The sequence below is a fragment of the Bombina bombina genome, chromosome 6 (genome assembly GCF_027579735.1).
Source record: "Bombina bombina isolate aBomBom1 chromosome 6, aBomBom1.pri, whole genome shotgun sequence".
Classification (NCBI taxonomy): domain Eukaryota; kingdom Metazoa; phylum Chordata; class Amphibia; order Anura; family Bombinatoridae; genus Bombina; species Bombina bombina.
In genome coordinates, this window is record NC_069504.1 from 324,477,217 (window position 1) to 324,491,781 (window position 14,565).

At 35.4% G+C, this 14,565-nt stretch overlaps 1 protein-coding gene across 1 annotated transcript in view; it reads right to left on the reverse strand.

Annotated features, from left to right (window-relative positions):
- Window positions 1-14,565, reverse strand: part of LOC128664413 (dynein axonemal heavy chain 3-like) — a 2,586,207-nt gene that overhangs the window by 779,812 nt on the left and 1,791,830 nt on the right. The window contains exons 51-53 of the mRNA XM_053719244.1: window positions 8,130-8,320; window positions 7,609-7,704; window positions 5,115-5,306 (exon numbers count right to left, since the gene is read on the reverse strand). Of these exons, the coding sequence (XP_053575219.1) occupies window positions 5,115-5,306; window positions 7,609-7,704; window positions 8,130-8,320 (479 nt within the window). The remainder of the gene's footprint in view (window positions 1-5,114; window positions 5,307-7,608; window positions 7,705-8,129; window positions 8,321-14,565) is intronic.

Sequence of the window (14,565 nt, forward strand, 5' to 3'; positions counted from 1 at the left end):
GTTTTGCCTTGATGAGGTGGCAGTTCTATTAGAGTGCTAGGGGGCTCCAATCATTACTAAAGTACTCAATTTATTAAATATATCAATAGCTGTCACTTCTTCTACATGTCATTTGCTTTCCACATGCCAAGAAGTGTTTAAATGAGGGAAATGAGGAATAAGAAAAGCAGAAATATGAAGTAATTATAGATCCTGAAAAATAGCACCATTCTTCCTTTATGTAATGTTGTATGTCCATGCCCAGTATTTACATCTGTAACAACCTTTTTAGGGATGTATCTTGTCAACATATTATATTCCTGTTTGGCATTCTTAGTCAGTTCAATATGCACAGATTTCCACTTGCACTCATTCATGCACATGGAATATAGGTTTTTAGCTCCTGATCAGGATATATATGAAGTGAGGTAATTATGCAGCAGTGCATAACGAGAAATGTAAAATGGTGTGTCTGAAAATGATTGTATTGCTACCCCTGCAGAAGCAATTGTAATCTTTGCAAATAAGTGTTTATGGCCTTGAATCAAATTAAAAAACAAAACAAAAAAAACTTTGTGTGGAAGGAGAAAACAACTCTCATTACTATATTATTATTAGGTAAAAACATGACATATTTTATTTATGCACAAAATAAATTTGATTAGCTTATTAAAATCTTTGTACAGATCTGTCTCATTTTGCAATACTTTGATAGCACTTAGTATTCCAAACTGTAATTAAGTACAATATTTTAAGGGTGAAATATGATTAATTAACCCTGCAATAGAATAGAGAAGATTGGCTTTTTTAATTTGTAGTTATAGAGTGTGTCTGAAAATACAGTTTTATATGTATTAAATGCATGACTCAGCCTGTAACAAATCAGACTATATTTTTAAGTCGTATTAAAGGAAACAAAGCATTGATCTACATGTATATGCCTATTTGCAAACCTAAAAATATGTTTTGCTATTTGGAGGGACAGTCTACTTGATGGTTTTATTGTTTAAAAAGATCGATAACTCCTTTACTACCAATTCCCCAGCTTTGCACAAGCAACATTATTATATTAAAATACTTTGTAACCCTTAAACCGTTTAAATTTCTGCCTGTTTTTAATTCCTGCAGGCCACCTTTTATCTCAGTGCATTTTATCAGCTTTTCACAGCCAGACAGCGCTAGTTCATGTGTGCCATATAGATAATGTTGTGCTCAATCCCATTGAGTTATTTATGAAGCAGCACTAATTGGATAAAATGCAAGTTTGTAAATAGCAATGAGATAAGGGGGCAGTCTGCAGAACCTTAGATACAAGGTAATCAAAGAGGTAAAATGCATATTAATATAACAGTGTTGGTTATGCAAAACTGGGGAATGGGTAATAAAGGGATTATTTCGGGTAAATAATTCCAACAAAATCTCAAAATATAGCATGTTTCAAAGCAGCTCAAAAATGGCACAACATGTAAATAAACATACAAATGTATAAAACTAGATAGAACATGAATTCCTGAATTCTCCTGGCCTTGTGTAATCAGTAGATCTTATTAGGGTAAAGAAATAGCATCTTATAGAAAAGGTCCTGTTTAGCAAAAAAAAAAAAAAAAAAAAAGCACTTATGTCTTGTTTTCCGATAGTGTCTTGATGCCTCATTAATCTTATAGGTTTCATTAGTACAGCTGCAAAATGTATGAGTACTCAGCACTTTGTTGAATAGATAAGCAGTCACAATTTACTTCAATATTAGTCCTGTAGATGACCCACAGAACTGAGATAGGACAGGAATAAGTAACCCAAGTACCTCAGAGAGAAATATAAATATGGTATTGGACAGAGCTAGAAGCTATTTAGAAGCGTGAAACAAGCCTGTATACTTGAAGTCAGAAACCAACAGAAAGTTGAGTTACACAATCTAGGTCACATACTTTCAGGTCAAGAAAATATGGTCCAGAAATGCAAAACAGGTCAAACACATGAAGTCACAACTGAAAGAAGAATCACACCCACAAGCAGGAACTCCAAACTCTGTAAATATGCAATGTGCCAAATATGATGTCAGAATAAACAAAAAAAAGCTAACCCTCGCAAAAAACAATTATATTTGCCACAGGATTGCAGAAAAAAAGAAGATGTGAAAGGTAAATCAAAACATGACATTTGCAAAGGCAAGTTACTGAGCAAAAATTCAGACTTGTTGGATCTCTAACATTACTCAGGAACGCAACTGAAATTAGTCAACTGTTGCATTGTCTCTGCTTCTAACTCTAACTAACTCTAACTCTCTAATCCATAAAAAAAGAAGTGAGACCCTTGTACATTCAGAAAACAGGTGATTTTTTGGTACATGTGCAGAGGATTCCTTGAATGGGTTGAAGCAAACATAGATTGCAAATTATTCTCAACAAACTAATAATGTATTTTCTTCTGAACTATGCACTTTCAACTCCCCATGGGGGCGCTTTAGATTTTGCAGGAAGCCATTTCGGATAAAGTCACCAGTGAAGTATTTTAGCAGAAAAATATGGAGATTTTTTTTGGGAAATCCCAGGTGTGCATATCATAGCTGATGACATGATTATTGCCAGGTGATGAACAGAGCATTAGAACAGAACATCAAGTTCAATCCAGATAAAATCCAATTCAAAGTATTAGAAGTCAGGTATATGGGACATGTCATCACCCCTGCAGGAGTTCATTGATGTAGAGAAAGTCCAAGCAATTGCCAAAATGCCTGACCCAGAGGACAAAAAAGGACTGCAAACATTTTTGGGCATGGTCCGGTATCTGGCACAATATATACCAGGGGAGGCAGAGATTACTGCTCCTTTGAGGAAGTTACTTTGCAAGGATATTGTTTGGCAGTGGGGCCCAGAGCATACTAAAGTAGTACAGTGTTTAAAGCAGGCACTGATTGAGGCTCCAGTATTTAGATTTTTTGACCCAGCAAAAGCAGTGGTGATTCAGACAGATGCATCTAAATCAGGCCTTGGAGCTGCATCAAGAGCAATTACTGCCACAGAGCACAATTATGCCCAGATTGAGAAAGAACTATTGGCCATTGTATATGCTACAAAACAGTTCCACCACTTTATATTCGGCAGAGCAGTTACAGTGCAATCTGACCACAAGCCTCTCAAATCAATACTCACTAAACCATTGAGCAAAGCACCAGCAAGAGTCCAAAGAATGCTCTTGCAACTGCAACGATACGACCTAAATGTCATTTATACTCCTAGATGTGATATGTTTATTTCTGATACTCTTTCCAGGGCCCCTGTGGATCCACCAAGACAAGAAGAGGACAGTTTATGAGAAGAAAGGGTCATTTATACACTGAAATCATCAGAATCTATTGGGACTGAGGTGTTATCTTATTTACAAACTCCCACAGCAGAAGATGCAGACTTAAACAAACTTAAACAACTTCTGTCTGAAGGTTGGCCACAAAGAAAAAGGCAACTCTATCCAAGTCTGCAGTAATTTTGGCACTTTAAGCACTTGCTGTGCATGGAAGATGGTCTCTTATTGCTGGGTGAAGAAATTGTAGTTCCTCAGAATGCTTGCAGGAAAATTCTAGAAAGTCTGCATGAGTGCCATCAAGGTATACAGAGAACCAAAATGCGGGCTTGGATGATCCTGTTCTGGCCCAGCATGTCCAAGGACATACAACAGATGGTAGAGACCTGCAAGATTTGTGCTAGTCACCTACCAGCGAATCAAAAGGAACCATTACTCTCACACACAATTCCTCACCTGCCTTGGCAAAAACTGGCAGTGGACATTTTTGAGTGCAAAGGATCGTCATTTCTTCTAATAGTAGACTATTTTTCCAAGTATCCTGAAGTGCTAAAGTTGTCTGATAAATCTGCAACAACAGTAATTGCAAAGCTGAAAGCAACATTTAGTAGACATGGCATCCCAATAGAAGTTATCAGTGACCATGTACCCTTTGCCAGTGCTGAGATGAAGGCATTTGCTGCACAATGGGGTATTAAGTTTACTCATTCTAGTCCTGGTTACCCCCAATCAAATGGACTGGCAGAAAGAACTCTAAAAACAATTAAACTCATGTTTCAAAAAACATGGGAATCGGGGGTAGATCCACATTGCACTTCTAGAATTGCGCAATACTCCAATCACTGGAACGGCCTATTCCCCATCACAACTTTTAATGGATCGGACACTAAGAACCAAGTTACCAGTTGAAGCTCATGCATTAAAGCCCCAGATCCCTAAGAATGAACACCAAAAATTGAGGGAGCTACAGCATAGGCAGAAAGTATATTATGATCATGGTGCTAAGCCACTACAAGCTTTCCAAAAAGGGGATGCAGTGCGTATGGAGACATCAGCAGGTTGGCAGCCTGCACAGATATAATCTGTTGGTCCTGAGCCAAGATCATATGTAATTAAAACACCTGATGGCAGACAGTACAGGAGAAACTGGCGTCATCTCCGGATAGATTACACTTGTGAACAAGATCACTCAGAGTCACAGGATCTTGTAGATTTGCAAATTACTCACAATACTGTCTCAGAGACTGAAGTGCCAGGTTCAAATGCAAAAAGGAGAATTTGTCCCTATACAGTCTGCAGAAGCTAGACACAAAACTTCACGAGCTGGAAGGGCAATACACCCCCCAGAGACACTAAAAGATTATGTCGTAGGATAAAGTTTATTGAGCTATTGGAGCACATTTGTATTGTTTCTTTGTTGTTAAGATGTGTTAAATGTTAAGAGGGGATTTGGAAGTAGTTGGGGAGATGTGGTATACTGTTACTTTAAGAAAAGACACTCTGGAACTGGGAAGGAACTCTATGATCAGCAGCCATCTTTTTATGTTAGTTTTCACAGTTAGTTCAGTTGTGTGTTGTTGCTTACATCTGAGCTGAATAAAGACCTGCTCTGTGTACCTACTATCAAGTAGTGCTTATTCATACTGCTAAATACCCACACCAGAAACATGACACCTGGTACATAAGATGCAAAAAATGTGTTGGTTTGGAAAACATTTGATGATGCATGTTACTGATTATTATCAAATCATTAATTTATTTTTGCACTAAAAAAGGATATCTTTGCAAGTTTGTCTTGAATCCTCTAGGCAAACCCCATGGTTATTAATGTAAAGTACCTGAAACCAGTCCACTGTACAGCAGTTAACTAATGATGGGAACTGACGGATGCGATTACGAAACGCTTCTCCTGTAGGACTAAATGCCAGTACAATATGCAAGTTTCTTCTGATGCTTTTCTTAAATTCACTGTATAAGTCAAGTGGAGCGTCATCTGTCTGTGAGTCTTCAGCTGACAAAAGCTGACGCATCTGTGTAAAGTATGCAAAGAACACAAACCTGTTAAACAGTAGAACTGACAAAGCAATATGTTATGCTACTAAGTTTATTAACAATTAGGATACATATATTTATTTCTAAAAATTAATTGAAACATTAAACTTCAGCATATATGTATTGACTTTATTTATCCCATAAACTATACTTGCTTATTGAAGGGATACTAAACCCAAATGTAGCCACCAATCAGCAAGCTCTATCCAGGATTCTGAACCAAAAATGGGCCAGTTCCTTAGCTTAGATTACTGCTTTTTCAAATAAAGATAGTAAGAGTAAAAATAGAAATTGATAATAGGAGTAAATTAGAAAGTTGCTTAAAATGGCATGCTCTATCTGAATCATAAAATAAAAAACTTGGGCTTAGTATAACTTTAAATTAAACTACTCTCCTTATTAGAAACAAAACAGTGATAATTATGAACTTATATATATATAAAATATATATATATATGCAGGTGGCCCTTGTTTTACAACGGTTCAATTTACACTGTTTCAGAATAACAACCTTTTTCCAGTCATGTGACTGCTATTGAAAAGCATTGAGAAGCAGTGCATTGATTATAATAGCCAGTAGGTGGAGCTGTCCGCTTGTGTTGCAGCAAAGCCAAGCAATCTGAAATTAATCAGTTTAACCAGACCTGAGCTATCGAGCAGATTTCAAAGGAACAAGATCTTCCTGTCTATAAATCAGTCCAGATTGGAATGCATAGAAAGAACTGTTTGCAGAAAAAATGCAAGTGAAGTCTGTGTGATTATTTTATTACGTTTATAATGCTGTTTAGCAAATGTTTTTGTTCATTTTACTTAGTTTAATTATATATTCTGTGTTGTGTGATTATTTTATTAGGTTTATAAGGCTGTTTAGCATTTAAAGTCTTCATTTCAACGCTTTAAAAATAATGTATTAGGTGTTACTTATGACAATTTTGAGAGGGGCCTGGAACCTATCTCCCTCACTTCCCATTGACTTACATTATAAACTGGGTTTCAATTTACAACGGTTTCAATTTACAACCATTCCTTCTGGAACCTAACACCGGCATAAACTGAGGGCTACCTGTATATATATATATATATATATATATATATATATATAATGCAACAAGCATTTGGAATTTTGAAATAAAGCACTAAAGTAAATTAGATATGTCATTAATACAATCGGGAATATTTATCAAGCTCCTGGGGGCTCGCCAGAAACAGATGTCCGCTCACACCATCATAAATAGGCCCCAATGTGTATTGTTAATCAAAAATCTAAAATGTAATCTAACATCTAAATTGAAGGGGAAAAAAAATACTTAATTCAATTACTTTGTCAATTCCTCATTTATTTATATTTCATTATAATCTGATTCCACTTTGCAAATTCTGTAGTCCACTCTCTATCAAATTATTTATATTTCACAGTTAAGGCAAATGTAAATTTAAAGCAAATATATAGAATTGGCCTTAAGGGGAAATTAGATGTAACTTCTTACTAAGGATGTGCATTCTGCAATTTCGTCAGCTGCATAATGCGAGAGGAGGAGGTGGCTCACAGCATTTAGCTCTTTTTGTAGCTAAAGAATTTGCTGAATGCATATTGCTACTTTTTTCCTTGTTTTTAAAATAGTGTATTTCAAAATGTTAATTTTTTTTAACACTTGTGGCTTTCAAAATAGGCTTAAAAACTTTTACTTAAAGAGCCATAGTAATAAAAAAAAGTACATGCTCTAATTTACGAGAACATACAATTTTAACACTTACAATGCCAAAATGTTATTTGTTTAAACCCTGCAAAGGGGTTAAACACATAGTTAAATTAACACTTGGTAGCTGCAGAGAACTGAGTGGAAAACTGCAGCTGACCCAATAAGCAGTGCTAGTTTCACATTCCAGCTGTGTGACTGGATGATGGGTAGTGTTCCACTTGGGACCAGCAGTATTCTGCAAAAGGGTTACACACATAGATGTGGGTGTCACTAGTGTTAAAATAAAGGATGCAGTTTTTCATTATTCTGACTATTTCAGGCATATTTACATATACATGTGTGTTTGCATGTGTATGTAATTGTTGCTCTTCTACATGTGTTGTAAAAATGTTGCCTTCCTTGTCCTTTTAAACCTTGTAGGAAAGTATCAGCCCATAAAAGGTTAAAGCTGCAACTAAACTTTTCGAGGAAAATCTACTTTTGCAATGTTCAGATAGTCTTTGTATCATGAAATAATTCAGTTGCTCTCCTTCTCTGTCTGCAAGCACCCCTGTCTGGAACATAATAAAAGAAAGATGACCTTTTCTATGACTTCCAGTTTTTCTTCATTATTAAACAGGGTAGGAACATCACCAGTGTTCAATATCATGTTGATGTCTTCCAAAAATGACTCATCCTATTGCAAAGGAGAAAATTGCTCATTTACAAGTCAAATAATAAACGAAGCTCAAGAAAAAAAAAAAAAAAATCTATCACTATTAATTTATTTCATACATTTTTTTTTTCAGTAGTTATTTGCAAAACAGATTTATAGTTTGAAGCCCCATCTTTCTTCATCCCTTTTAACGAGCATCTATGAAACAACCATCATTTTCTTAATGTGCATTTTGAGAACAAGAAACAGGCAATTTACTGAACAGCTTTTCACAGTATTGATATTACAGTTTTGTAGCAAAACATCACTCTGTTTCTAAGTGCCTATTATTATATTCCTGAATTACTTAGGATTTATTATTTCCATAGATGTAATACTTGGGTCTTAACTAGCAGGATTCAATTTAATATTCCATATAGATTGATGCAAACATTATTTTGTTGTACCTTTATTTGATGATCAGCAAACAGAAACACAGTTGGAGTCCCATTCTGTCCAGCCGCTCTCAGCAACTTTTTCAGATCCTCTCTCCATTCACTAACTGTGTATGATTTCTGAATACTAACTTGATACAGCTCAAAATCTGCCATAAATGCAGCAAGCTTTGTTGCAGACTGTCGACCGGTTCCTCCAATGCCTGAAGCCATATAAAGGGAAATAGTAGTTAAAAGTGCTGTGTTGAAACTTTTGAATTAATCGCATACAGTAGTGAATTTTTATGTTTTTAACTGAATTGACCTGTCCCAGTTTATTTTGTACATTTAGTATTGATATTCTCTGGGACAGAATGGTGTGACGCAAATTAAAGAAAAAAGTAATGAAGAATATTTGCTATCTTAACAATCAGCATTTTACTAAATGTTACTTACACATTTAAAATGTTTCACTTGATATTATCTACTTAGTCCTATCCCAATATACTCTGAGTTTTGATCCAATGTAAGTTCACTGATTCAAGACTATAATTGGTGCTGGAGAGCAAATCAAAGGAATGTGCAAACTCCTGATAACCCTTTAGATTAAGAGAAAGTTGCAACATACTGGTTAACAATGCACTGTTCTCCTCTGTGGCATCCAAAGAGATAAGCCTATCTCAAACCTTAACACCAATCTATTACCGTAAGACCCATAGCACTGGTAATAGCTACAATAATGTTATCCTAATCTACTTCTCTGTATACTCTACTATTTTAACTCTTACTCCAGATGTCTTCTCATTATCTAAAGTTCAGTAGAAATGTGGGTGCTTTATAACACTTTGGCAATGTGGCTATAACAGCACATTTTACTTAAAGGGACATAATACTCATATGCTAAATCACTTGAAACTGATGCAGTATAACTGTAAAAAGCTGACAGGAAAATATCACCTGAGCATCTCTTTGTAAAAAAGGAAGATATTTTACTTCACAATTTCCTCTGCTCACCAGAGTAAGTTCTGTGTAAAAAGTTATACTCAGCTGCAGCTGGGCTGCAGGTAAAAAAATTTAAAATGAACAGCAGCCAATCAGCAGTGCTGAGGTCATGAACTCTTTACTCTCATGAGATTTCATCGTAAACTTCCTTTAAACTGAATAGGGAAATAACATGAGAGTGCACGAGGTTCAACTCCTTAGCTGTCTCGGGACAGACATACCGATTTGCTGCTTTGAAGTCCTTTACAATAGGATGTGGCTACTGAGGAACTTTTGAGGTAAAATCTTTTTTACATAGAGATGTTCAGGTGATATTTTTTAGTCAGCTTTTTACAGCTATGCTGCATCACTTTCAAGTGTTTAAACATTTAGGTATTATGGCCCTTTAAGATATCAAAAGACAAAGGGCCAGATTACTAGTAGAGTGCAAATTAATGCTTCCACTCGAGCGTTAACTGCACTAGAAGTAAGCATTTTGTGCTCGTATTACGAGTTGAAAGTAAAATGTTTTTGATCTTGCACTTACCAAACACCCTACTCTCACGCAAACTTAAAGCCCTTTGCCTGCCTTTTTTTTTCTCTAACACCTGAGATCTCATATCTGAGTCCTTACAACTTTTGTGTGCAATATTTTTTTTTAAATCATTTTTATTAGATGATGTTATTATGAGTGTAACTACACCATATAATGTATTTTTGATGTGTTTTGTGCAACTTTTTAGTTTCACAAAACAGTTAACCAGAGCTCTGAAGTCATGGTAACCATTCTAGCGTAAATTGCGATTGTGTTCAAGGGATAGCCTTTAATTTCAACTTGTAATACGAGCAATAAGCCCTACGAGCATAAACACTCGCCATAAACCCCTTATCACTCTAGCACAAACATTTCCGCTCCACTTGTAATCTGGCCCAAAGTTGGTATCTTGAAACAAAATGTGTGATAAAGTGCACTTAAGAAAACACAGTTTAACCAATTGAGCAACTTGCAAAAAAAGTGTAGCAATACTGCAATATAATCAATCGGTAAATACATAAAACCTCTGGTTCTCCCTGGGTGGTGTTTTCCTCAAAGAAAAGAGAAAAATAGCAAAAAGGCAGCGTGATTCTGTATTATCTATAGAGTTTTTTTGTTTATCCCCTTATGATGGGTACTCACATCCGTTGGAGCTACTATTTGCTCTAAGTTATGCGCTTTATACAAATCAACCTGGATGGATACTTCTTTTTCTTAAAAGTATTTATTTTTACATATACTCAAATGTAAAAGCAATTCAGATCAATACACTCATTGAAAGTCACTCATGGGTGTATGAGTCAAGGTAACATTTTATTTCTCAAAACTGCACAGTTCTTAAAAGAACTATGAAACACAATTTCTTTCTTTCATTATTCAGATTAAACAACTTTCCAATTTACTTCTATTACATAATTTGTTTTGTTCTCTTGGTATTCTTTGTTAAAACAATTACCTAGATACGCTAAGGAGCTGCAGATTGGTGGCTTAACAAATATGCCTCATGCTATTGGCTCACTCAATGGGGCATATTTATCAAGCTCCGTGTTTCCGGCGAGCCCTCAGAAGTTATAAAACAGCGGTCTAAAGACCGCTGCTCCATAACCTGTCCGTCTGCTCTGAGGCGGAGGACAGAAATCAACCCGATCGAATACGATCGGGTTGATTGACACCCCTTGCCAGCGGCCAATTGCCCGCAAATCTGAGGGGGCGGCATTGCACCAGCAGTTCACAAAAACTGCTGGTGCAATGATAAATGCTGAAAGTGTATGCTGTCGGATCATGTACGCTCACACCATAATAAATAGACCCCAATGTGTTAACTTGCTCCCAGTAATGCAATGCTGCTTCTTCAACAAAGAATACCAAGAAAATTAAGTCACTACTAGCCTTATAATTTTAACTGCTGCTCCAGTCTCTCCAGCCCCACAAATTTCAATGTGATTTAATAAAGCCCATTCACTAGACATGTAGAGATAAGTGAACTTTAGTGAAATCTGGATAGAATACATAAGAGTACTGAAACTAAAGAATATGTATCAGGTCCCAGAGAATCCAGGGGGCTTTATTAAATAAAAAATAAAAAAAATCAACAGTTTAAAGATTTGAGTTTAAAACAAAAATAATGGATTCCAGAGTCCCAAAACAGCTCTCCAAGAACTCATAACATCTCACCAATATTTTGAAATGCCCCTTCATAGCTATAAATAAATGTACAACTTTTCAGAACCACTTTATTCCTCTCCAACATTCTGAAACTGATATCCAAGGTCATGAGACTAACTCTACTGTTCTCTTGCTCACTGTACATTATAGACATACATTATTGTCTAATGGAATGTAGAGGTCCTATTCCCCAAAATCGTTTACCAGAAATCCACAAAACATCAGTTATGGATTTATATTTTAGAATGCTGAACTGTCATATAGATCATATTTAGAGAGAAGACCGTAGAGTGATAGAAGCCTTTATAGAGACAAATGTATAAAATGGTCTAATTAAATGGACTAAATACATTTTATAAGCTTAGTATTAAAGATATTCCCCACCTCCCTCTAGTCACGGTTGCCTACATGTTGAAATCTAGCTTTTATTATTATGATTATTATTATCATTTAACTTTCATTGCATTCCAGGGCTGATATGCTTACACATTTTAGGAATTCTCCTTTAAATGCAATGTAACCTGCAGTTAAACATAAGTTCAAAAATGTTGGCTCCTATATGTAAAGGGGGGTGAATGAAATGTATTTAGGATTTTAATGTTCCTTTAATAAAAACAGATATTCTTTGTATTGAGATTCCAGCATTTTTTGTAATAATTTGCTCTATTGTGTTAATCCCATCCTATTTTTGCATATATCACATTTAACATAATTCTTAGTGTAAATGTGACGGCTTTGCGTGATTATATAACCTTAGGTAAAGTCAAACAACCTAAAACTTTGTATTTTTAAGTTTCAGTACAATTAAAAGACATATTTATTTTTCTATTTGGATACTAAATACCCTCTAGAAATAAAACATACTATGTGCACACGATAATGTAAGAGAAAATCTAGCAGTAAATAATACATCTTAATAATTAGTGCTGCTCACCCCATGAAATGCCTACAACAACATTTGTAAGTAGTTTTTATGGGTTTTAATATTTATTACATCAAGGGACTTGTTTAATTACTAAAAATTATTTCAAGGTGGCAAAAATATTTTTTTAAATTCTTGAAAGACTTTTGCAATCTCCAACATCAAGGTATTCAGTAAACTTCAGTAATTACAAATTTAGTGTAAGACACTTCAAAGGATAATAAAATATTGTGTTACTTATTTACTCAGTGTAACACCATGCTATTGTTTTAAAGGATACCACAGTCAAAAAACAGAAGTGCAATACCTGAATATATATATAAAAACTTTATATATATTAAAATTATTGCCAACACCACAGGGACATTTTAAAACAGCCTATTGAGATGAGACTGTCAACAATACAGAATAAAACAAGGAGTAACACATTGAACAACATACAACAATTATATAAACTAAATGAATGGACAGAATATGTCAACCATAGTATTAAGCCTCCTTTAAAATGCGCTTGAATAAAAAAATATACTAGTGAGGAAAAACAGCAGGTTGCTGGATAGTTTAGTCAGAGGTTTAAGCAGCAAAAGATAAGGTAGTGATGGCACTTCAGAGATAACTGCTAAGAACTCAGCATACTTTGCAGACTTCCATGCAATGCACCAGCAATATCACTCAAGAAATACATTATATTCATGCATTTTTGAGAGAGCAGTGAGCTTTTGATCCAATATTATCTGAAAATGAAGCCTTAGCAGCCAGTACTTCTCTTGATTGACAGGATAATTCCCAGAAGCTTACCCTTTCTCTCTTACAACCAACATGGCCTCTAAGCCACTTATTGTTAAAGGGACATTCTAGTGTAAAAAAAACCCAACAAAAACCCCCAGAATGCTGTTTATTTTTTATCATTTTATTTTAACACATTATTTTACTATTTTAGTGATTGCTTAACCCCTTCAATGGTGTTAATGCATAGTCAAAGCCTGTAAACACATGAAAAGAAGCAGCATTCACTGCTGTTTTGTAATTTCTCCACTACTTCACAGGTGGCAGACTTAAATCAACCTCAAAACGGGTGACTGACAACCTCTGCTTTCGCTTAAAGGGACATAATACTCATATGCTAAATCACTTGAAAGGGATGCAGCATAACTATATAAAGCTGACAAAAAATATCAGCTGAGCATCTCTATGTAAAAAGGAAGATATTTTACCTAACAAATTCCACAGCTCACTAGAGTATGTGCTTTGTAAACAGTTATACTTCAGCTGCTGTCCAGCTGCAAGTGGAAAAAAACAATAGCCTATCAGCAGAGATTTCATAGGACTTACTTAAAATGAATAGGAAAATAACATGACTGTGTCTGTGCCTGTGACAGATTCACACTGCCTAGTTTGTCCTGGGACAAGCATCCTGTTTAAAGTCACTTTACAGTGGGGTGTGAATACTTAGGAAATTTGAGGTAAAATATCTACATAGAGATGTTCAGGTGATATTTTCTAGTCAGCTTTTTAGAGCTGTGGTGCATCAATTTCAGTAACATTTGACTATCATGACCCTTTAATTAGTTGCATAGAGCAGTGACAGAGCTGCACAAGAAGATTCTTGTGCAATAACAACTTTGGATGGCAAACACCGCCTTACTTGCCCCTAGCATGGATTGAAAAGTTCCTTGGATGTGAACCTTGCCTGCTTGCTAGTTATTAAATGGGACCCGATGTATTTAACCCTTTTGATGTAAAAGAAGGTAAGAAAAAAAACACATAATTTATGTAAGAACTTATCTGATAAATTTATTTATTTCATATTGGCAAGAGTCCACGAGCTAGAATGGGATATACAATCCTACCAGGAGGGGCAAAGTTTCCCAAACCTCAAAATACCTATAAATACACCCCTCACCACACCCACAATTCAGTTTAACGAATAGCCAAGTAGTGGGGTGATAAAGAAAGGAGTAAAAAAGCATTCAAAAAGAGGAACTGGAAAAATAATTGTGCTTTTATACAAAAATCATAACCACCATAAATGCTCCCTGGAGGAGAGCATAGACGTAGGGGAATTTGACCCCCATGAGGTAAATGGAACAAAAAAATTAAATCCACACAAAAAAATAAGTCTCTCTCGTAAATTTCACATAAATTTCAAGAAAAAAACAAATCATAAGCAGAAGAATCAAACTGAGACAGCTGCCTGAAGAACTTTTCTACCAAAGACTGCTTCAGAAGAAGCAAATACATAAAAATGGTAAAATTTAGTAAAGGTATGCAAAGAAGACCAAGATGCTGCTTTGCAAATCTGATCAACCGAAGCTTCATTCTTAAAAGACCAAGAAGTGGTGACTGATCTAGTAGAATGAGCTGTA